Source organism: Opisthocomus hoazin, chromosome Z (assembly GCF_030867145.1).
Source record: "Opisthocomus hoazin isolate bOpiHoa1 chromosome Z, bOpiHoa1.hap1, whole genome shotgun sequence".
NCBI lineage: Eukaryota > Metazoa > Chordata > Aves > Opisthocomiformes > Opisthocomidae > Opisthocomus > Opisthocomus hoazin.
This window is the reverse complement of record NC_134454.1, coordinates 8015858-8039578: the sequence shown is the minus strand read 5'-3', so window position 1 is coordinate 8039578 and position 23721 is coordinate 8015858. Positions and strand designations below refer to the sequence as shown.

General features: G+C 45.3%; 1 protein-coding gene and 1 long non-coding RNA gene across 9 annotated transcripts in view; one reads left to right on the top strand and one right to left on the bottom strand.

Annotated features, from left to right (window-relative positions):
* LOC142365742 (uncharacterized) overlaps window positions 1–8633 on the bottom strand; it is a 44449-nt gene extending 35816 nt beyond the window's left edge. For 5 of the 7 annotated variants that reach the window (XR_012766603.1, XR_012766598.1, XR_012766604.1 and 2 more), the window contains exons 1-4: window positions 8551–8633; window positions 7415–7639; window positions 5155–5255; window positions 1590–1715 (exon numbers count right to left, since the gene is read on the bottom strand). This is a non-coding gene — a long non-coding RNA (uncharacterized LOC142365742). The remainder of the gene's footprint in view (window positions 1–1589; window positions 1716–5154; window positions 5256–7414; window positions 7640–8550) is intronic. The other 2 variants (XR_012766602.1, XR_012766599.1) reach the window with 2 other exon arrangements.
* A 150-nt stretch (window positions 8634–8783) lies between these two features.
* VLDLR (very low density lipoprotein receptor) lies at window positions 8784–23476 on the top strand. 2 transcript variants are annotated; one of them, XM_075446908.1, is made up of 19 exons: window positions 8784–8985; window positions 13005–13124; window positions 14082–14204; window positions 15082–15204; window positions 16552–16923; window positions 17030–17152; window positions 17238–17360; window positions 17771–17890; window positions 17968–18093; window positions 18492–18663; window positions 18994–19218; window positions 19377–19495; window positions 19874–20013; window positions 20126–20267; window positions 20580–20726; window positions 21649–21738; window positions 22128–22205; window positions 22315–22484; window positions 22832–23476. In XM_075446908.1, the coding sequence occupies exons 1-19, from the start codon at window positions 8853–8855 to the stop codon at window positions 22865–22867; spliced, it is 2682 nt and encodes an 893-aa protein (XP_075303023.1). In that variant the 5' UTR covers window positions 8784–8852; the 3' UTR covers window positions 22868–23476. The 2 variants fall into 2 exon arrangements, with proteins under 2 accessions (XP_075303023.1, XP_075303024.1); XM_075446909.1 differs by lacking the exon at window positions 21649–21738.
* The last annotated feature ends 245 nt before the right edge of the window (window positions 23477–23721 follow it).

The following is a 23721-nucleotide window of genomic DNA, read 5'->3' as shown; positions in this document are numbered from 1 at the left end:
CTACAGAAGAGAAGACACGATAAACTTCAATGTGCTTGCGAAATGGAAGAAAACACAATGTGGATTTACCAGAATTACATTGTGCCCAGCTAACTTGAGTCCTTCATTCCCTAAGTCATCTGAGTTTTTTGACAAACTGTCTAGACCAAGTCCACATGGAACTCAGTAAAGTATCTGACTGAGTCCAGCACTGAAAAGTATTAGTTAAGCAGCAAATGCTGGCAATTTGTGCAAGACTTGCCAGACAGGTAATAGATACCTTAAAGCAAACATGAGGAGCAATGCTGAACAGAAAACATTAGGATAAAGGAGGTTATTAAGAGAGTTCATCTATGATCAGCCATGGGACCAATCTTCTTCAATATCACCACCAATCTTATTTAACATCACCAAGAATCTATCCACAGAAATTAGGAAGGGAATAACAAAATTAAAGACATGAAGTTGGACAGCACACTTAATAGACAACTAACATATTGAACTAAGCAATTGAAATTGCCTAAATGTCTGTGAATGGCCATGCAGAAACGTCCATCTGTCCCCTTTGATCATACAGGTAATCTTGCACCTCAAGTCAAATACTTAGGGTAGGTGGATACTTACAAGAGAGATCAGAACACCATCTGATGTAGCTGTAAAAAGGGCACACAGGGTCTCATTCAAGGTATTTCATAGAATCATAGAATAGTTTGGGTTGGAAAGGACATTTAAAGGTCATCTGATCCAATCCCCTGCAATAAGCAGGGACATCTACCACTAGGTGAGGTTGCTCAGAGCCCCGTCCAACCTGACCCCAAATGTTCCCAGGGATGAGGCATCTACCACCTCTCGGGGCCACCTAGTCCAGTGTTTCACCACTCTCACTGTAGAAAACGTCTTCCTTATATCTAATCTAAACCTACCCTCTTTCAGTTTAAAACCACTACCCCTTGTCCTACTGCAACAGGCGCAGCTAAAAAGTTTGTCTCCACCTTGCTTATAAGCCCCCTTTAAGAACTGCAAGGCTGCAATAAGGTCTCCCCGGAGCCTTCTCTTCTCCAGGATGAGCAACCTCAACTCTTCTCAGCCTTTCCTCGCAGGAGAGGTGCTCCAGCCCTTGTATCATTTTTGTGGCCCTCCTCTGGACTGCTCCAACAGGTCCATATCTTTCCTGTGCTGAGGGCTCCAGAGCTGGACGCAGCACTCCTGGTGGGGTCTCATGAGAGCAGAGTAGAGGGGCAGAATCCCCTCCCTTGACCGGCTGGCCATGCTGCTTTCGATTGCAGCCCAGGATACGGTTGGCTTTCTGGGCTGTGAGTGTACACTGTCAGCTTATGTCCAGCTTTTCATCCATCAGTACCCACAAGTTCTTCTCCGCAGGGCTGCTCTCAATCCTTTCACCCCACAGCTTGTACTGATACTGGGATTTGTCCCGACCCCAGTGCAGGACCCTGCCCTTGGCCTTGTTGAACCTGCTGAGGTTCACATGGGCCCACATCCTGAGCTTGTCCATTTCTAGCAAGGAAAGTACTAATGTCAGCTTAACATCAGCATAGGAGGCTGAGATAAGACCTCCTGTGGAGCTCTTTCCACCCTGGAGAACCACTTACCTTTCTGTTCAGTCAAGCCCAGAAAAGGTGGATTCATGCTGGAAGAGGTGCTGATGATCCCAAGCACAATGTTTACAGGGATGGTCTATCACCAGCGAAGTGCCCAAAAGAGTTTGGCTAGTTTAGCTTGGAAAAAAGGGGTTTAAGAGAAGACAGGGAAGAATGTCAGGCACAGTCACTGAAAGTGAATGTCAGTGTCAGAAGAAATAGAAACAAAATCAGCAGAAATAAATTATGTGTGCAAGTTAGAAGATAACTAGGTATCCCAGGAACAAGACACCAGGGTACTCTTGATAAGGTTTGCAGCAGATGTCTTTGCAAAAAAAATATAGAAAAAAAAAAAAAAATCAAGAAAACCTCCACAAACAAATCACCCTTTAAAGGGTTGCAAAATGATGCATAATCAACTTATGGTTTACTTACAACATAGCTTTCCACAGCACGAGACTAGACTAGACTTAGCCTTCCCTTCCAGTCTTCCGCTCATTACTATAAGAAGATATTTTTCTTTTTGAAAACAGTTGTAACAAGCAAATAACTGACCTTGCAAGAATAAAACATATTTATATCTATCCTTTCCAGGTATGTCCTAAGGTAGCCCAGGCCTAATCAGCAATCAGCAGAATGAATGTTAGTCTATGTATTGCTATAGACAGACACATTTATATTATATTCTTGAAATAGATACAGAAACTGTATTTCATGGCGTCATTTCATTTCACAGAAACAATTTCCTTGTAAGCAAAATCTAACAAAATTTCAGCATGCAGAACAATATTATCTTGCATATAAATGCAAAGACATCAGTACTGATCAATTTCAATGTGATTTAAAATACAGAGGAAGTGCTGTTATACTGCACTTCCTCAGTTTGTAAATCTACCACTTCTTGCAAAACACCACCTGCACCAGAGCAGAGCTTGACCATTTGCCTGTCAAATATTCCACCTCCTCCCAAGCTTCAGTATCCAGAAAAAGACTGTGGAACTCAAACATATGGGAAAGAGGAAGGGCTAGTTAATGAAAATGGCAAGAGTTTACAACACCCTTAAGGATGAAAAATGAGATTTGCATTGAAAACATGAGTAGGCCATGCAGAGTGTGACAACAGAGCGTTTTTGCAGCAACCATGGGACACGGAAAACACAACCCACTGTTACTTCGAATAACCGATGCGCCCAGGGCAGCTCTCTCACCATGTCCTTAGTCTTTTTTTGGCCACCAAGTGCCACAGCCTCTCTGCTCAGAACAGGGAGAACTCCCCCAGCACGATTCTCTACTGCTTACCCTTCTACAGAGCTACGCTTTTCTGCCACGCTTGTTACCTTTCTTGCAAATCAAGAACATATTCAGAAATTTCTGTACTCGGGCTCATACAGTGTATTCTGTTTCCATTATTATCCTCCAAATCTGAATATTCCCATGATGTTTCAGATCATCTGCTCAGATTTTCTTATTTACACGCATCTGCACTGACACCCTCATCCTTTCAATATGTGATTAAAACCTCCACTAGGATGCAAGAGTATAATGGCCTACTCCAAGCTTTCCAGTAACATTTCGTTTTGTTCCACATCCTATTTCCTGTGCTCTACAGGCACAGCACAACATCACAATCCGAAGTTTTAACCTGTTCAATTAACCATATTCCTTATTTTTAACACACACCACCATTTTTCATCCTTTGCCAAGAAGAACACAAATATTAATATCCTCCTCCACTTAATATAGAGAGTTTTTGGAACACAAATGTCAGATTTCCCAATATGCATGTGTACTTCCACGGAGGTGAATATGTACTCTGCTAATAATGACTGTAAATTAAAAAAAAAGCAAACAAACTTCAAACTGCTCTTTTTACACTGGAAAACTTTACAAACCTGTACTTCTGGAGGAATTTTAATAAATGTTTGTATTAACAGATGTAAGTCTCACAGGAACAACTCACCAGAATATACTCTCTAGTCTATGTATACTGAAAATAAACCTTGCACTATCAGCAAGATCAATTTATATTTGGTTGATTACTAAGCATATAGAATTGATGTCACATGGGTATGATATTCTAAAGAGTATCTCATTTCTAAAGATAAACATAAAAGAGTGGAAGTAGCCACACAGTTGCAGAATGGGCAAGGCTGTATTTTGAAGCCACAATCTGTCCATTCTGTCCTACATCTGACAGAAACGGAAGCTGCTTTTCCACAACTAAAGTTTTATCATGTATTACTGAAAAAAACAGCATAGTGGAAGTTTTGGTTCCAATGCATCACTTACAACTCTCTCATTTCCAAGTTTATGCACTGCATGCACAGCACAATACCCACCAATCAAACACGGATTTGGGTTTTGAAAACAAATTAAATACTTCCAGTTTCTATCCTAACATGACTTTAACTACTGCGGTGTCTTCCAATACTATAACACTGAATAAAATGCATTAGTGCTCATATCACACATGCTAGATCCTCACAAACAGGGGAAATAATTAGTAAGTAACTATACAAAGAAAATTGCCTAATTTGTAGCATAGAAGAGGAAATTCTGTCCTCAGAGAAAGCAGTGGCAATCTTCAATTGATGTTGGCAGGTCAAGAATTGTGTCCAATGTCTTTTCCATTGTGAAGGATACATATGAAACAGACAAGTATTTTCTAACCTCCTTCAGAGATGAACTATGCTTGTTTCTTGTTCCACTAATGATAAAAAAAATCGTAAAAATTTGTATTAAAATTACCAGCGAGACACCAGTTTTCTCTGCCTCATTTTTATGACTCAGATGATGATGATGGGAAAGGTAAGCGGGACATTTTTTTTTGAGTCTTAATTTGCTATTTGCTAAGTATCCCAAGAACAACACAGGAAAGCTGCTTTATTAGTGCAAAGTTGGTTGGCTGGTTGGTTGTTCTCCTTTTTTTCCCTAAAGCTGCAGACAAAACGCTGAACATGCATGCGAGCAGCACTTTTAACAACAGTATAAACCTTCACAGTTTGCAGAGAAGCCTTGCAAAAAAAAAAGGCCAATTTGTCCCTTAGATACAGCCACACAATCACATGGATCAGAAGGATTCATGCATATACCTATTTGAAATTATTCCCAAAGGATATATTCTGTTTCTCTCATGCTCTGCACAACTCATATGAAGTCAGGAACACAGATCACGGCTCTGCACTTCCAAAATACAGCCATGAACACACCTTCTGTGACTACTCCCAGTTCAAGCATGCAATAATCTTATGAGCAGTTAATGTCTTTGATGACAGCACACAATGAAGAAAATATTTTCGCAAATGATCCTAAGGCAGGATGCTATCCCATGATATGCAGCTGCTGCTTTTTCTACCCATGAGGTTTTCCTTTTCTTGATTAGATTAGGTTGCATACAGTAGACATGTCCTCACTTCATGTCCTTAACCAGAGGAGCTGGAGGCAGAAGGCCCATCGATTTAAGACCTGAAGGTGAATGAGTAATCCCAGTGCTCCAGGAACTCCTTTAGAAATGCAGGCCATAGGGTTGTTACGGCAAAAAGAGAAAGGAACACAAAACACACTGATTTCATATTACCTGTACTCCAGAAGGTCTTTTCTGTTCTTTATTTTCTCTTCTAAGTTGACTTTACACTCTACAACCAACAGGGTAAATTCATTATCCCAAAGGATCCAAACCTATTATAAGTCCAAATGCGTTATCAGGTGAATTGATTTTGGAAAGATGTTTGCCCAAATATCCCCCACAATTCCCGAAAGGAAAGCTAATACGATGCCATTTCACGTTACTTGGGTCATTTTGTAAGGCAAAGGCAATGCCTAACTGGTTCACTTAGCTTCTTGGCAATCTTATCCACCTTTTTTCACGGGAACATCACTAGACGTTCAAGAATATTCACCAGTTATGGGTCAGAAAATATGATGGAGACTTGCACACTTCTCTAAAAACAATTAGCAGTAATGAAACCATTATGCATAATATTTAATACCATATACCACTTGACATTTCACAGCCCTTTGTGTACACACAAACAGGCTGTTCTGTAGAATATCCCCACAGAGATGGCATGTCCTATTATCACAAACGAGACATACGCAACAAACCTTTATATCCAGTGAAACTGCACTGAATTTGAGGGTCTGCTCAGTGCAATAGCAGAAGTCACTGTTGTAAGCATGGTGTAGGAATGCTCTTCTCTGGTGTCTCAGCTGGTCTGGTTAGTTAGAAACTACTCCTGCATAATCCCCAAGAGGTTTTGGAAACATTAGCCCTGTACTTTGCACATCATACATATTTATAGTACATATTTAATAACATTACTACAAATATATATTAATGCAAATAATAACCGAAGATGGATCTAGACCAGTTCTGAGAGCAGCAGAGGAGTGGAGCACCCCTTGAGATGTTCGTGACTACGGGAACTTGCTTAATCAGGTGGCAATGCCAGCTTTTCCTTCACACCCCATCTCTGCATTCCCTGAGGTTGCACACTTTCTCATCCACTTTCTGTCTGCAGCTTCCTGACATCCCAACAGCTGAAGTTCAACTCAAACAGACATGGCAAAAGCCAAAGGAGACTGAGGATCATACACGGAAGCAAAGCAAATGTTAATGCCTTTCCCAGACTGATGACCAAAGGACTTAAGAGTTAGAAAAGCCATCTCACATTCCCTACAAAATTCAGCACTCTTCCTAAACCTTAGACCCTCCTGGGTGCTTTGCTCCTACGTCATCGCTAGCATAGTGGGACTGCTGTTCTCCTGAGTGTGCATATTTCCAACAAAAACTCACAATTCTATTCCAGTTCCCCTGTATGGATCAATTCTGGCTGGTCACCTTGTGTGTATGAACCAAGTGACACAATTCATTGCACACACTGCAGATCCTCCCCAGACACCTTCCCATTCCCACACCAAGCAACCCTTTGCAAGACTACAGCTGCTGCAAAGACACGAAACCTCAGTGCAGGCAGCTCCTGGCTCCCATGGACCTCACAGATCTCCTCGTAGGGGCTGGCCGGCTACTTGCCCTTTTCTTAAATAGAGTTCCTGTAAGGATGGTGCTAAGAAAGTAGAAGACCTTTTCTGCCCTAGATTCTTTTCTGGAGATTCCACCAGCGCCTGCAGATGATCATACTCATGCACTTATTTACTCCTGCATTTTAACTTTGTTGAAACACCAAAAATTATTTTACAGCAAGTTCTGCTTTGGAGTCCAAACCCTCAGGTGTGCAAAGAGCTAGGTACGTACAAGGCAGAAAGCTCCTTCTCCATCACAAAGCCAGGTACAGGTGCTCATGAACCAGCGATAACGCAGGGGACAAAGACTGCTTTTCCTCCCTCCAGTAAATCTGTATCTTCCATAGACTAACAAGGAAGACTAGCATATAATAAGTTGTGTCCAGCCCTGTATTTCTGCATGACTGGAGTCTTCTTGGATATTGCTGCAGTCAGCATAGGATTTATAAAATATTTCTGTAATGATAACAGGACATTTGTGAAAACGCTGTTCAGCCCAAAGCACAGCAGACCGTGCAACAGCGAGCACCCGACTGAAGGCAGTATGTCATGCTGAGGGTCTGCAGGGAGAATGATGTTTTCAGTGTACCACTTACACTAAGCCGTTTTCCTGAGGACCCCAGCCAACGCCCTTGCACACAAAAGATTTTTTTCTTTCTTGAAGCAGCATATGTTTGCAAGAACAATGCTGTAGCATCTAACGCCACATACCAGGCAGGCTGGGAAAGCAGAGTCTTCCTCCCGTTGCCCCTGAGGTAGAGGGGCTGTAGGGAGGCAAATACTAGGAACTGCCCTCCTCACACTTACACACATACCAGAAATATCATTCCCAGATGTATTTCAGCTACACAAAAATCAACTCTTAGGCTTCTTCAACAAGTCTCTGGTACATCAGCTGCTTGCCCATTCAGATGACCTGGACACTCGTTCGTTACACAAACTGCAAGAGATAATCCGCTCCGAGGTTATTCATGCAGGAGTATGATGCATCTTTGGTGGCGTCATGATGCGACTGGATGCGATTTAGAAAGGACTTCACCCTGAAAACAACATATAAAGAAACATGGCATTTAGGAAATACAGAGTCTCAAAGATACTTGCTTCATTGGAGGAATCATCCGCATTACGGAAAAAGGCTTAAAATACCAGGCTAATAACTCAAGACTTCATTCCTAAGGAAAGAAACTGCAATCGGCTTTCTCATCATTCTTGGATGGAGCAGCTTGCTAAGGTTTATGTCTCCACTACAATATTAACAGCACAGCACACGACGCTACCATAAAACACCAAGTCTATGAAAACGAACGAAAAACAGCAGAGGATCGCTAAACCTCAACTACAAATTGTCAGAGCGCCGCGAGCAACACCAAATTTGCATTTCGCCAACGCTTCTGTTGTTTTCTTTATTTCACCAAGACATCACCGGACGTTCATGGAATAAAGCTGCCGGTTCTCCCCCTTAAAATTGAAAGGCTAAGCTTGCAGTGACACGACTTTTGGCGTACCGTTTTGTGCAATTAGTAATTAACCACGACCCCCGACCTGAGAACGCAGCAGTGATTCTCCTCCTCAAGAGCTGCGCCTGGTCGTGGTCGGTTCTGCCACGGGGGGGGGGGGGGGGGGGGGAACACGACCCACAGGCACGCGAGCACGTGCGCGTGGGGAGAGTGGGACACACACACACACACACACACCCCCCAACCGGGAGAAACACGCCCTCCCGCGACGGCGGATTTCGGAACCGGGAACAGAACCGCCGAATTCGGCACGGTCGCTGAACCCCCCCCACCCCCCCACGCCGGGGCTGCCCCGCACTGCCGGCACGGTTGCGGGCGCTGGCGGCGGGGCCGCGCCGCCCCGCGGAAGGAAGGCCGGGAAGGGGGGGAGGGAAGGGGGGGGGAAGCTCTGCCCGCGGCACCGCGTCGCGTCGCCCCGCCGCAGCCCCACTCACCGCACCGCGCCGAGCCGAGCCGGTGTGCGGTCGCGCCGCGGCGGCCGCAGGTGCGGCGGAGGAGGAAGCGGGGGCGGGCGGCGCCGGAGAGCCAACCGGGGCCCGGCGCGGCGCCGTGAGTCACCAGCGGCCGCGCGGGGCGGCCGGGCGCCCGGTATAAGAGCGCCGCGGGGACGCCCTCCCCCCCCGTGCGCGTCTCCGGCTGCCTGCTCGCCGCTCCGACCGCGGCGCCTGCCTGTGCGCCCGGCCTCCCTCCCTCCCTTCTCCCCCTCCCTCCATCCCTCCCTCCATCCGGCGCGGCGATGCGGTCGGACCGGCAGCGCGGAGACCCGAGCGGCGGCGGCGGCGGGCGCGGTGCGGGTCGGCGGGCGGTGCCGTGCTGCTGGTGGCTGTGCCTGCTGGTCGCCCTCAGCTGCCTGCTCGCCGCCGCCGACGGTGAGTGCGGGGCTGGGGGGTGGGGGCTGGGACGCGCACCGCCGGGGCTGCTCCCGCCGTCGCCCCCCGCAATGAGTCCTTCTCCCGCCACCCTTTCCTTTTTTCTTATTTTTGTTGTCTCAGGGGGAGCGCGGCGGGCTCCCGGTGGACGCCGCCGCCGGGGTCTGCCCCGCCGCCCCTTTTGCGGCGCGCAGGGCCGGTGAGGGTGGGCCTGAGCCCGGCCCGCTCCGGGCGCCGCGGGAGGGCTGGGTGTGCGGCGCGATGCCTGGTGCCGGGGGGTGTCGGGGAGGACCGGGGCTGTGTGGCGGAGGGAGGAAGGGGAGCCCCGGGAAAGCCTGCGGCGTTGAGGGCGCTGTCAAACTGCCGCGCAACTTTGTCTTTGTGGCATCCAGCGGCGCTGCGGCGGCCGCGGTTCCAGGCCGGCGGTGAGCGCCATGAGGGATCTCCACCTGGCGGCAAGGCCGAGCCCTGCCGGCGCCGGCACCCTCCCTGCGGGCCGGGCTCCCGCCGGCAGCGCTGCGCCTGGCCGGCTCCGGGCCGGCCGCCCCCGTGGCGGAGGGACCCGCGCGTTAAGCCGGGGGAGGATGGTCCGCGAAAAATATTTTCCTCTTGAGCGGAGGTAGCGATGCACTGACCGGCTCCGCTCTTCCCTCAGGAACCGGGGTCCGGGCTGCTCTTGTGGGTGGGAGATGGGCGGTTGATGTCTGCGTTGTTGCGTGGCTCTGAATCTCCTGACCAGTGCCCTGAAGTAGGCCCCCGTGTCACACCTCAGCTGTGTGTGGGTGAATTGCGCTTAAAGGTAGTCGGGCCGTGTAGTCCTAACCGTGCTCAGACACCCGGTCTGTCAGGTGGAGCTCAGCCGGGGGCTGCCGCACGCAGTCCTCCTGCAAGGAGGAAGATGGGACGTGTCTGCCGAGTCAGTCCGCAGCTCCCAGGCAGGTAGGCTGCTCACACGTCTGGTCTACAACAGACATGACTGAACAGCTGTAGCACGAAGGGCCAAGCTGGCTGGCACTGAGGCTGCTTGTGCAACGTAGTCAGGAATCGTAACAGGAGATGTGCAGTGGAGGCCAACTCTACTCCACCGAGTTAGTGTGATTCTTCCCGCAGTTTGAGTTAGTGGCCCCACCAGCACTCTCCTACCAGCAGTTGCAATTGCCAGGGTCTGGGGGGAGTCTAGGCTAGTTCCTGTATGAGCTCTGGCGAGGTTTCCCAATCACTGTTGCAAGCTTTTCTGGGACTTGGTGTCAGATGACAGCACACAAGTGTCACATGCTTGAGGCTGCCCAGGCAAGTAATCTGACAACTTGTTTAAGGGACTGAGACAAACAGTGACAGCAGAGGTATGGAGAAAGCTAGTTTAACTTGGGCAGTTGTTGTAACTGCACACACTGGCTCATGAGCCAACTCCTAGCGAGCGTTTACTTGGGGAACAGTAAAACAAGGTTGTGTTAGCAATCACAGGCTGTGAAGTTACAGGTTCTCTACATGTGATGCCTAAGCCTTATCTCAAGGAGGAGAAAAGGCGTGAAGGTACTTCTGGAGTATGAGTAGTACATGAAGAGAAGCTTTGAATTAGTGGCTAACTGGTGCTGATCTAAAAATCACTGTGTCTAGTGAACAAAGCCGCAGCTGAGGTATGACTGTGTTTCAAATAGCAGTGGATTAGATCAGTAGTGTCATGACTAAATGGTTACCTGGCATTGCAGAACTGTGCATGGTGTAAGACAGGGGGCCGCAGTTAGTTACCAGCTTGAACTAACCTTTATCTTAACTGGACCTCACTCCAAGTGACCTTTAGTTTTTGACAGACATCTTCAGAAGTAGCAACAGATGATGACCTTACCTTGGAGCACCTGCATGAGTGTTAGGTGCTGTCAGTTCTTTACTTGTTTGTGGGCTAACAAAAGTAGTTGCTCTGACATTTCACTTGATATCGGCTGCAGAAGCGATGATACCTTCTTGGAATGGCTTGTTCCAAGAGTTGAAACTGTGAAGTTATAGCTGTTACTCCAAGCTCAGTTACTGTTTTGTTTAGCCTTGGGTGTAGCTTTCCCTGTAGCATTTAGTCAAAGTGATGTTATGTTTGTAAGTCACAATGTACTAGGCAGTCGTAGCAAGCCTTTTCTGGTTATTCTCTCTTGAAATAGAGTAGCTGATGACTGTGGGGTTATTTTGGAATCTACTGAGTGGCAGGCCTAGTATAATATCTCTAGTATGCTATTTTGGGAAAGGTGGACTGTTCCCACTCTGAAAGCCCGGATGAGAATATCTCAAAACTAACAGGAGGCAGTTGTTGCATAATTTGGGTGGTAGTACGCTAAAAACTGGAAAAGTGGGTGACCAGGGTGTGCAAGCAGAAGGCTACCTCTGTTGGAGGTTACTGGATGGCAAGGTGCTGTCAGGCTTAGAGCAACCTGATAGCTGTGGCTTCTGCGCCCTCTCTAAGCTGGCTGGGCTGTGCCATCTAGCACAAGGCAAGCTACTTGTCTGACAGCTCTTGACCAAGTATTAGTAGCAGCTTTACAAAACTATACTATTAGAAAGTGCATGATGGTGTAACACCCATCCTGAAAAGAAAGGAAGGATGGAAATAGAGAGCACAAGAGCTGATGTTCAGTTTTTTGGCACTCTTTGAACACAGTTCCTTTGCAACAAGTTGTTATGGCTTTACTCTGTCTGACAAGGTAGTTAGTGTTTTACTCTACCAGTAAGACTGCTAAAACATTAGCAGAGCTCAATAAGCTGCTGTTTCAAACCTCTTACTTCTAGCATGAATTTACTTGAGACACTCAGCAGGTAAAATTGCCCATGTTGTCCTTGCTTATGCTCTGACCAGGGTTTGCCATTGTGCAGTGCCTGATGGCTAGCTGATACAATGTGAAATGCCTGAACAGCTTCCTTCCACTTGGAAACTGTCTTGCATTTTACATGGTGTATACAGAAGATATAAAATAACAGGTAATGCTCTACTAAAATTTGCTGCCCTTTGTGAGCCCTGGAATGCCAAGACAAAGCACCTCCACTAAATGATGCAATAAACCAAGGAGGAGCAGGAGTCTTGCATCATGCCATAGACATGTGCCACCAATACTAATGCATGAGCTTACACACTTGCCTGCATGCATTACATGGAACAGCTCTGGCTTAGCTGCTGAAGAAGCAGGATGATGCTTTTAGTGACCGTTATAACACTGCTTCAAGACAAAGTAGATTCCCTTGAGGGATGGGGTCATACAGTTTTAGAGCTGAAGATACTCTGCAAAAATGCACTGTAACTCTAAGCACCATGCAGAAAGCAGAGCCTTACTCAAGTGTGCTAAAAAAATCAAGGCTGTTATCAGTTGTTAGACAACAGACTTGATTCCAGAAGGAACTGATAAATGATCTTGCCCTTTTAGCATCACACTTGATCTAGCTTTAATAAGCGAGTTCCAGACAAGTAATCACACTTCTTCGTGTATACTGAGGAATGTCTCTGGGTGTGCTTGTTTGAGGAGTCATTTGAGTCATGAAAACTTCTTGTCCAGCTACAGAGCAGATATCTAAGCTATCTTTACAGATGTCTTGGGGATTCTGCTGTAATATTTTAGCAGCAGAGTACCAAAATGCTAATCCAGCTTGACATTAGTGAAGTTTAAACCCAGTTTGCTTAAAGTTTGAAGTTTTGAGAACACAGTGCTAGGCAGCAGAAGTCATTGAGTGCATGCATCCTTCTGCCTTGCAGACTTGACCCTGCCTTGAATAAGAAAACTCGGTAAGGACACTGAGGCTGGCTTACTGTTGTCTGGCAGGTGAACTGCCATGGTGCTTAAGCTTTGCACTTTTACTGTGAAGGAAAGCTTCTGGCTCTACTTTCCTGGTTGAATAAGGTGACTACAAAGATTTGGAGCTCAGATCTGGTTTCATTGTAATGTTACACTGTTTATTAAGCTGGATAGGTTCTCGATCAGCAGTGAGTAAAAGCAAGTAAGTATTGCTAAACAGAACCAGGGCTTAGGTTCCTTTTTTTATTCAAGGTGCAAGAGCAAAATGTGAGGAATCCCAATTCCCATGTAGTAATGGACGCTGTATTCCTTTACTCTGGAAATGTGATGGTGATGAAGACTGCTCAGATGGCAGTGATGAGAGTGCTTGTGGTAAGTAATCAAAATAATACCTCTGTAGTAGTACTTGCTAGTTGGTAATGGGGGCTTAATAGTGGATAGCTGGAGAGATGCTTATCCTGTCCAGCACTTCTGACAATCAGAATACAGAGTAGAGGACAGATTCCCTAGAACAACTGGGGGACTGTCTTGATGCCTTGTATCCATCTGAGGCAGCTGAATTTTCCTGAGTGCTGAGAAAGTCTCCTAGAATTGGTGACTGAGAATCTCGTGACCAAAACTCCTTATTTGTGAGGGTGGCAACTGTCAGGAACAGACAACTCTGCAACTCTGGTCTCAGTTGTTGCTTGAAGACATAGAAACTGTTTGCTATTAGCACTTAGCTGTTGGCTATTCCGTGGCTAAATGCCCTGTTTTGTATGTGAAAGTGATTCTGCTGAGTCTCCTATAAACACTAAGTCTAGCTTTGCCTGCCAGCTCTTGCTTTAAGCAGAGGCCAAGATGGATGACTAGATGTACTTAGAGACAAGGCAAAATGGACTTGATGTCCAACACTAGTGTGGCTGAACTGCCAGTCTGCTCAAGCAGACCTAAACTGTTACCTTCAGGTTACCTAGTACCATGCTTCTGTAACAACAAATCAGATGCCTTGATAATAAACTCAGAGTTCGAAATCTGAATATTAATATCAATAGGCCTTACTTTAATTCAAGTGTGTTCAAAGCAGCAGCTATTCTAGCAGCATAGTCTCCCTTAACAACAGCAGTCCTTCAGTGCCTGCTTACAGGAAGATGAATGTTTCTCTGTGCACAGTGTAACTCTCTAGGAAGTGTTAAACAGTGCTGTCATTAGACTGGTGGAGGATGACACCAGACATCCAAGAATTAAGCATATTGCATCACTTTCCTCGGGCAAGGCAGCTTATCTCTAGCTGTAACAAACAAGCTAAGCTCTGATCTCTAAACAAGTGTCTGTCCTTCTCCCTTGCAGTGAAGAAGACGTGTGCTGAATCTGATTTTGTATGCATCAGTGGTCAGTGTGTGCCTAACAGGTGGCAGTGTGATGGAGATCCGGACTGTGAGGATGGGTCTGACGAGAGTGCTGAACTGTGCCGTAAGTGAGCCTGGCTTGTTGGTGCAGGCAGGCCTGCAGGGAGTAGAGTTTTGACTTCTTGCCTGCTTGCAACCCAGCTCTCCTCCTAAAGGAAGGATGAACTTGTCTTGGAGAGCACCTTCCTAAGTGCTAGCTTGGCCTTGGCTACATCGGGGTCTTGACAAGGCTTTTTACTACTTTAAAAGTTGCAGAACTGAGTGGGGACTCTGCACTTGTAACAAATAGCAAGTACAAAGTTTTGCTGACAGTCAGAAGCAGCAAGCACAACACAGCAGGCCTGAGCTTTACTGTGGCTTGTTCACCAAGTGATTGCTGTCTTCAAAGACAACTGCATTGCAAGATAACCAGAGCTAGTGTAGTAACTGAATGACTACGTTGGGGGGTGGGAAGCAGAAGTGCAGAGGCTTGACTGTGAGGTCTTGCAATTAGCAACTCCGGTCTTAAATGCGGTAACTAATCAAGGAGTATAGATCCATGAAGCTTCATTTCTCTGTATCAATAGGATCCACACTGAGGAACGCTTCAGTCCCAAGTCCTGCTGCACTTTGGCATTCCTCCTGCATACTACTACATGTTATAGCTCAAGTTTCTACAGTGTAACTGATGTACAATCACAAAACTACCACTACAAAGATACTCTTTTAAAATACTAATCTATTAGGAGCTGGAAGCACTTGTTTTACTGAATGCTACAAACTAGTGTAACCTCTTCCGTGACGGAGCCATCAACTTAGATGGATGCTGGCATCTAATTCACTGCAACTTTGTCCAGACTTGAAGCCTTTTAGTCTCAACTTTCAGGACAACTGCTAAAACCCAAGAGCAGTAGCTCTTAAATTTCAGAACTCTTAAATTGAACTTAAACTTTTTTCAATAGATATGAGAACATGCCGGGTAAATGAAATCAGCTGTGGTCCTCAGTCAACCCAGTGTATCCCGGTGTCCTGGAAATGTGATGGTGAAAAAGACTGTGACAGTGGAGAAGATGAAGAGAATTGTGGTAAGGGAAGAAACAGTGGCTGCATAACTATATTTGAAATTGACTTGTTTGGAAAGGAGCTAGCTGAGCAGTATACTTGGGAAGATAAATTTCTCATAGTATTGATACCTCCTTAAACCTACACTGATTGTGTATTGCAGCCCGCTTAACAAAGCAGACTTGTTCTAACACTCCTCTATCCTGCTAAGTTAAGAACAACAGCAATAGAAGCTATTCAACATCTATCTTTGGACTCTACCTAATTTTGGCAATAGCCATAGTCTTAGTCATGTGTCAGGCAAACAATCAGAACTTGTTTCTCAACAGGTAATTCTAGTTGCTACTTATATTAACAAATGGTCTCCTAAAAATGTAGTAGTGACTTGTAGCCAAGGGCACAGCTGATCTCTATAGCCCTGGAGTATTCTGTGCACTTGTCTGAAAGCACAGTCTAGGGAAGCTAGGCTTCAGGTGTTGGGGGCAACTTCAGGCCTGTACACAAGTGAAGCTGCCACTGCCAGTGTTAGAGTGCAGCACTCCTGGCTTGTTCTAATGAACTTGCCTAGGAGTCGTCTGAGGTGTCCTGAGACAAATTTGCTGTAACCAAAACCACAGGGCTGGTTTCTATTAGAGCCACCTTACCTGGATGGGCTAATGAGACATAGATCTCCAGACTTCTGCTATGTGTCTGTGGCATTGCTGCCTTACTCAGCAATTAAATGCCTCAATCTGACAAGTAAATCTACAGACAGCATTTCTAATGAAGCTGATAAAAACTATCAGCCTAGACATACTGAGCTGCTAGCTACACTGCTATTAAACCAGCATAATTTGTACTGGTGTAAATTGTGTGGGTGTGTTTAATACCCCAGGATCAACTGGTGCAAAGTGTTAATCTGTTATCCCCAGTGGTCCAGGAAAATGGGCCACTGCTGTCCTGGGGACCAGCACAAAACACTTCAATTTCAAACTACAGTGCATGCTGACCATCTGGCTAACTTAATCTTAGTCTGTACTTTAGAGTTAGCGATTCTCTTACCTTCTGTCTCTGGTTCACAGGGTTTGAGCCTGTTTTCTGAAAGGCTCACACTGAAGCAGAACAGCATAACTGCTTCAGAAGAAGGTTATCTTCACTCAGTAGCTCAAAACTGATGACTTTCACTCATAACATCCAAAGACAAGCAGGACAGGCTGCGTGGGGCCCAAGTGTCCTGTAGGTGGTCAGTTAGGTTCTCCTAGAGCCTTACTGAGGATGCTGATCTTCTGTCAGCTAACAGCTGATGAAGAACCTGCAAAGCAAAACACCTTCATGTGGAAGTCTGCCTTCTTGTGATAATCTGCTAATCTTTCTTATTCCTGTTACTCCAGGCAATGTGACCTGTAGTCCAGCAGAGTTCACATGCAGCAGTGGGCAGTGCATTTCGAAGAGCTTTGTCTGCAATGGTCAAGATGACTGCAGCGATGGCAGTGATGAGCTGGAGTGTGCACCTCCTACCTGTGGAGTTCATGAGTTCCAGTGCAAGAGCTCCACTTGCATCCCTGTCAGCTGGGTGTGTGATGATGATGCGGACTGCTCTGACCACTCGGATGAATCTCTCGAGCAGTGTGGCCGCCAGCCTGCACCTCCTGTGAAGTGCTCTGCTAGTGAGGTGCAATGTGGCTCAGGTGAATGTATCCACAAAAAGTGGCGCTGTGATGGAGACCCTGACTGCAAGGATGGAAGTGATGAAATCAACTGCCGTAAGTTAACTTGGTGCTTCTCTAGGTGGTGCTGGTTGGCTCCTGTTTTATTTTCTTTCCTTCAGCAGACCTCAGAAGTTTAAGTCTGTAATGGCTGTGTCCTCAGCTTCTCGGACCTGCAGACCAGACCAGTTCAGGTGTGAAGATGGGAACTGCATCCATGGGAGTAGGCAGTGCAATGGTGTGAGAGACTGTCTGGATGGCACTGATGAAGCAAGTTGTAACAATGGTAAGTGTGGAACTAAGCAAAAATAGTGTCTTTACAGAATATCTGTTGAAGCTGGTAGTTGCCCTCACAATTTTCATTGTCTCAGTTATTCAGTGCTCTGGACCTGGCAAATTCAAGTGCAGAAGTGGAGAATGTATAGATGTCAGTAAAGTGTGTAACCAGCAGAGAGACTGCAAGGACTGGAGTGATGAGCCCCTCAAGGAGTGTAGTAAGTGAACAAACTCTTTTAAGCAGTGCTGACCACTAGATGTACTTGGATACAGCATCTGAGTTGTCAGATGTCAGTCTGGAATGTCCCTCTGTACTTCCTTGGTGGCAAACAACCAAGCAAGAACAACCAAGTCAATAGGCTAGTTTCATCCTAGCCAAACTGGCTGTTGGGGTGACTTCATGGCCAGAAGGCACTTGAAGGCACTAGAAACTCTGAAACGTACAGCAGCTGAGCAAACTTGAATTTGAGGAGGGTCTCTTGCATGTGACTTGAAGTGCCAGAGTGGTTAATCAGATATTGCAGGTGTCACTAGAAAATGGATGGGAATCTGGTAACGCACTCTGTGACAAAGACTTCAAGACTAAATATGTTTGCTGTCTCAGAATTGGCCAATTCTTCTCTTGTAGACATAAATGAATGTCTGGTGAACAATGGTGGATGCTCTCATATCTGCAGAGATCTCGTTATTGGCTACGAATGTGACTGTCCAGCTGGGTTTGAGCTTATAGACAGAAGAACCTGTGGAGGCAAGTATTAAGTACGTTGACATGGACCCTGCTGATGGTACTGGAAATGAGAACAAATTTAACTGTTGTCTTTACAGATATTGATGAATGCCAGAACCCTGGTATCTGTAGTCAAATCTGTATCAACCTAAAAGGGGGCTACAAATGTGAATGTAGCCGTGGCTATCAGATGGATCTTGCTACTGGGGTGTGTAAGGCAGTGGGTGAGTATTGACGTAAGACTTCTATATTCCCACTTCAAAATGAGATAGCAAGTGATGTACTGTTTATGCTGTTGTGGTTTTGACACTAGTTGTTGTGCTGTTAACAATATGACTTGTACAGACCTGAACACTCCTACCACTTTGTATGATGCAAGTACTTGCAGCTGCCTGACATTAAACTTGCTTGTGTCTGCTCCCTGCGCAGGAGAACCCTCCCCATCAAGTTGTGGGGGGAGAAAAGAGTCAGGTATGGTGCAGCCAAGACCTCTTGTCAGCAGCCACTAGCAAGTGTGGAATGGCAAATACTAAATATGATGACTTTTTTAAAACTTTTCACAAAAGAACTGTGTGTGGCTGCATGCCTAGAAGTAGAGGTAACACTTACACTCTTTTCACAGGGAAAGAACCATGTCTAATTTTCACCAACCGCCGGGATATCAGGAAGATTGGCCTTGAGAGGAAAGAATACATTCAGCTGGTAGAGCAGCTGAGAAACACTGTAGCTCTAGATGCTGATATTGCTGAGCAAAAGCTTTACTGGGCTGACTTCAGCCAAAAAGCAATCTTCAGGTAAATGGACTCAGCTGCTGAACCTTAGTGTCCTCCCCTAAACCATCCCACATTTTACTCAAAATACTTCTCTAGGCTGTGGTGATGAGAACTAGATTTCTGATGTCCTAAAGACAAAGTATGGTAGATGCAAGTTCCCACAACTAGCAATGTGTGCGCCTATTGCACTTCCTAGTAACTGCTCCTACAGTGTCACAAAAGGCACTCTGGAAAGTCACAAGTGCATCTTCTACATTGTCTGCCTGAGATCTGTGTGCAGTATTTGCTGAGGCATGCCAAGTGGTAGTACCTGGAGGAAGGGGTTGAAAACAAGTAATTCTTGTCTTCCAGTGCCTCTATTGATACCCGTGATAAAGTTGGAAGACACATCAGAATCCTGGACAACGTACACAGCCCTGCAGGAATTGCTGTTGACTGGGTTTATAAGAACATCTACTGGTCTGACTCAACTGCAAAGACTATTTCAGTGGCTAGCCTAGATGGCACAAAAAGAAAGGTTTTGTTTCTCTCTGAGTTGAGAGAGCCAGCTTCTCTTGCTGTAGATCCTCTCTCTGGGTGAGTATTTGTCCTGGTTCTCTTAAAAGAGCAGACCTACCACCTACTCGTGTGTCCTGATAACTGACTTAGGTAGCCTTTGTTAGTTATTGGTCATAATTAAGAGTGATACTACACAGTACTATAGTGCATCACACAACATAAATTCTGCTTCACAGCTTTATGTACTGGTCAGACTGGGGTGAGCCAGCAAAAATTGAAAAAGCAGGAATGAATGGATTTGACAGACAGCAGCTTGTGACAACAGAAATCCAATGGCCTAATGGAATTGCTCTAGGTATGTTGAACTTGTCTCTGTGCCAGAGGTATTCTAGAGCTTTAGCAACTTGTTTGCTACAAAAGCCAAGGTCATCCTTCAGAGAACTATTTTCAGCTTCTGAGAATGGGAGGTTCGTGTGTGCCTGGAGACACTGCAACAGGCACCGATAGCGCTTCTCAGATACTGAAGTGGTAACTTTTGCTTGCACTGCTCTGTGTTATACTTGAGGCACAGGCCACTTAGGCAGCACTGCAGCAGCCTTCTGTATCCCAGTATGGTAAGAAACTAGGGCAGCACGGCAATTATTCTCGAATCTGTGGGTGTTTCAACTTTTGCAGGAGGCTTTGGAGGTTTTCTCTGTATAGACAGTAAATGCATTTGGTTTCTTCCTCCTAGATCTTGTGAAAAGCCGTCTGTACTGGCTTGATTCTAAACTACATATGCTATCAAGTGTGGACTTGAATGGTCAGGACCGTAGAATTGTGCTGAAGTCTCATATGTTCCTACCTCACCCTCTTGCTCTAACAATATTTGAGGTAAGAATTACTTCCTGTAGTAATTGTTGAAGACTATTGCTAGTACATGGCTAGCAACTATGGTGCTGATAGCAGCATGGAGGTAATGGAATGCAATGACTCTGTCTTCTAGGACCGTGTGTACTGGATTGATGGAGAGAATGAGGCAGTCTATGGTGCCAACAAATTTACTGGATCTGAATTGGTTACCCTAGTGAACAACCTCAATGATGCACAGGACATCATTGTGTATCACGAACTCGTTCAGCCTTCAGGTAGTTCTAATAGTTTATAGTCATGTTAGCATATACTTGTAAGAAGCCTGCCGTGTTTGGGTGGTGGCAAACAGTATCCATCCCCTGTATAGCTGTCTGCTTCACTTCTACTTGGAGTGCTTGGAGCTTCTAACATAGACATCCCCACTGGGGTTGACGGAAGGTCTAGTTGCAATTGCTCTCTTAGGCAGAGCCGGTACAAACCTATAACCTGCAGAGACAAGTAACTCTACTAGAGCAGCTATCAAGTGAGCAATTATGCTATACACCTGGAATATGAGAGCTCACTCCTGTCAATTGCTGTGCAAACAGGCAGGAACTGGTGTGAAGAGAACATGGCAAATGGAGGTTGTAGCTACCTGTGCCTGCCTGCTCCTCAGATAAATGAACACTCTCCAAAGTACACCTGTGCATGTCCTATTGGATACTTCTTGCAGGAGGATGGTCTGAGATGTGCAGGTATGGTAACATCACTGAAATATTTTCCAGGGTGGATGGGGAAGGAGTAGGGATGCTGAACGTGTTGTAGGCAAATATGGCAGTATAGGCTGACAGCTTTGCATGAGTTAATCTAACTTAATTAATCTTGGAGGGAGTGGTCTTCTAGCATGCACTAAGCTGGCCCTCAAAGTCTGCAGGTGCTGTTCAAATTCCATGCTTGGCTTCTGCGTCATCGTCATTTGCAACAGGACCTTATACCTCCATGGCTTTCTGCAGACGGCAAACACATGTACAAAACATACCAAGCCCCTTTCTTATAAAACAAAGGGTGTAAACTAACACAGCTTTACAGTGTGTAAATACAGTGTTGAAAAGCTGACAGGCTAATCTTGCTGGCCAAGAAAGTTTTGTTTGGACTTCCTTTCGTGGTTCAAACAAACATGCTACTGCTATTACCCTGAGTACTGACTATAGGGCAGGCTTGTTTGTCCAGCAGAGTGGAACTAGAAACTCCAAGGTGCCACTTAGTATATTGCATGTTGATTCTGACTGCCTCAGAGCACTGAATGCAAGTATGCTGTCCTCAGTTGGCTGCTCTAAAGAGCTGCTATAGGTATCGAAGACTACCTAACCAGTAAACTTCTGGAACTAGAACCCCATTCGGAAAATCTGAAGTGAGAGACGGGCTGGCTTACTGTTGTCATGACTCTGAACACCTGTAATTCATGCCTGATTAACTGTCTAGCCTTGTTTATGGAATCATTTTTGATCAAAAGCCTTCAACTGAGGGTGTGCTAGTGAAATAACTAATGTCAGTGTTTGCAATAAAGCTAACAAGCTGCATGATCATTCTGCCATTGCTAAACATTCACTACCATGGCTCTCATAGCTAAGCCATTGCAGAACTTCAGGATTAACTGGGTTCTTGATCTATAATTAGTTTCAGGTACTGGAACAACTGTGGCTTACACTGAGGCTAAAGATACCAGCACAACAGAAAAATCTCCAACTGTTGGACTAGTTCCTGGAGGTACTGGTCCCAATAACTCAGACTGCTAAACATTAGAGAAATTAAATGCAAACTGACCCACTAGCCTACTTGAAGTTTTCTCCTTTGCATGCCAAGTAGAGAACACAGGCCAGGTCATGTGTGTAGCACAACAGCTGGAGCATAGAAGAAACAGAATTAGTTCACTTATGACAGTGTGGAACCTGTAGGTTCCATGAAATCCCGCAAGTGGTTAGAGCAGACAAGCAATAAAAAAAGCTTTTTGCTAATATAGAATGGAGCCTGTTAGGCTGTTCTTGCAGTGTGTTACTGAGAAGCTAATATATGTTAGTAGCTTCTGGGCTTGGGAAGTGCTTGCATCGGACAAAGTCTGCCAGTCAGCAAGCTCACTACTTCAAATTCTCATGCAGCATTCAACATGAGTGGTACGACACCTGAAGTTGCTGCAGCTGGAGGAGCATCAGTGGCTTGGACTGTTCTTCCTGTCTGTGAGTACAGCATTCAGCAGCCTTTAGGACCCTTTGTGGTGGGACGAGCCATTCTTAGAAGCTTGACTTGACCCTACTGCATACTTGCAATCTGTTTCTCTCCCTAAAGTATTGCTGGTGATGGCTGCAGTGGCTGGCTACTTCATGTGGCGTAACTGGCAGCACAAGAACATGAAGAGCATGAATTTTGATAATCCTGTCTACCTGAAAACTACAGAAGAAGACCTCACAATTGATATTGGAAGACACAGTGGTTCAGTGGGACACACCTACCCTGCAGTAAGTAAACCTATTGACATGTCTGAGGCTCCAGGTTAATCCTCAGAGTAGGCATAAAGACTGCCAAATGATACCTGACCCGAGTTTAGGGGAGGTCTCTGCTCTCGAAAGCTGCTGGTTACAGCCAAACCACTGGGCTGAATCAGCTCAGGATTTGTCTTTTTAATCACGGTTAAAGTTGTAGTAGGCAACTACTGTCCTTTACCTGGGATGGACTAATCAGTGCTGAATGTGGTCACTAGCCTGCAGAACTAGACCCTGTTTCAAACTGCTGTGTAGTGATGATATGCATTGGTTTGTATCTTTTATTAGTACAACTGTAGCTAACCTGTACTTATTTTGTACAGATATCTGTTGTAAGCACAGATGATGATATGGCGTGAGCAGTGGATCAGCAATCACTTCCGATTTACTTGTGTTTTACACTCTTTGGGGATAGTAACCAGGTTTGTGGCTGAAAGACTTCCTCCATTCTTGGAAGAAAGAAGATAATTTCTGTATGTATGGGACACTTATGTAAATAGCTATTTTATACGTCTTAACAGCAAACTCTGTAAATACCTGTCCACAACAATTCAGCTTTTAGTGGTTACTGTTTTATCAGTAACCCTTGGATTGGTCAGTCAGTAACACCACTGACCAAATATAAAGCACTTTCCATAGAAAGCCATATTCCAGCCACAACTTGTAACACCTGTACATATGTGTATAGGCCACTTGTAAATATTATTCTTGGAAAATCACTGTCAAGCACTTTGAAATACTTCAAATGTAAATTATTGTACACTGTCTTTTTCAATGATTGGGGCAATGGCAATAGGAAAAAACGGGTTACTATGATTGCCAAAAATTTGTAAACATAAGTAATTTTGTATGTATGATTGAAACAATCTTCTCTGTGACCTCTTAGAGGTGTACAGGTATGAATGCTCTTTAAGAAACAATTGTAAGTCTTAAATGTGGAATAAAAAAAAATAAATCAAGCAGTTAAAGTATTGGTCTTCATTATTATGTTAGCACTGAAGTAAAACAGAGTATCTCCTAAGTTGCAAGCTTTAGTGGGCTACACTGCTACTGCCAGCTAGAACGTGAAGTATTTCTTAAGTTATTTCAGCAGTACCCAAGACTGCCAAGACAGTACTGTCCTGCCAGGTGACTGAGGTTTGTACTTGAGTCTAGTACTCTGCAGGGCACTGGACTGAATGTACTTCGTACTTTGTACTTAGTTGCAGATGTT

Bases quoted from the DNA above. Each gene is read 5' to 3' on its own strand.
- VLDLR (XM_075446908.1), top strand. From the start codon at position 8,853: ATGCGGTCGGACCGGCAGCGCGGAGACCCGAGCGGCGGCGGCGGCGGG. The intron at 15,205-16,551 runs GTAAGGGAAGAA...CTGTTACTCCAG, and splicing joins AGAAGATGAAGAGAATTGTG to GCAATGTGACCTGTAGTCCA. The intron at 20,268-20,579 runs GTAGTTCTAATA...CTGTGCAAACAG, and splicing joins CGAACTCGTTCAGCCTTCAG to GCAGGAACTGGTGTGAAGAG.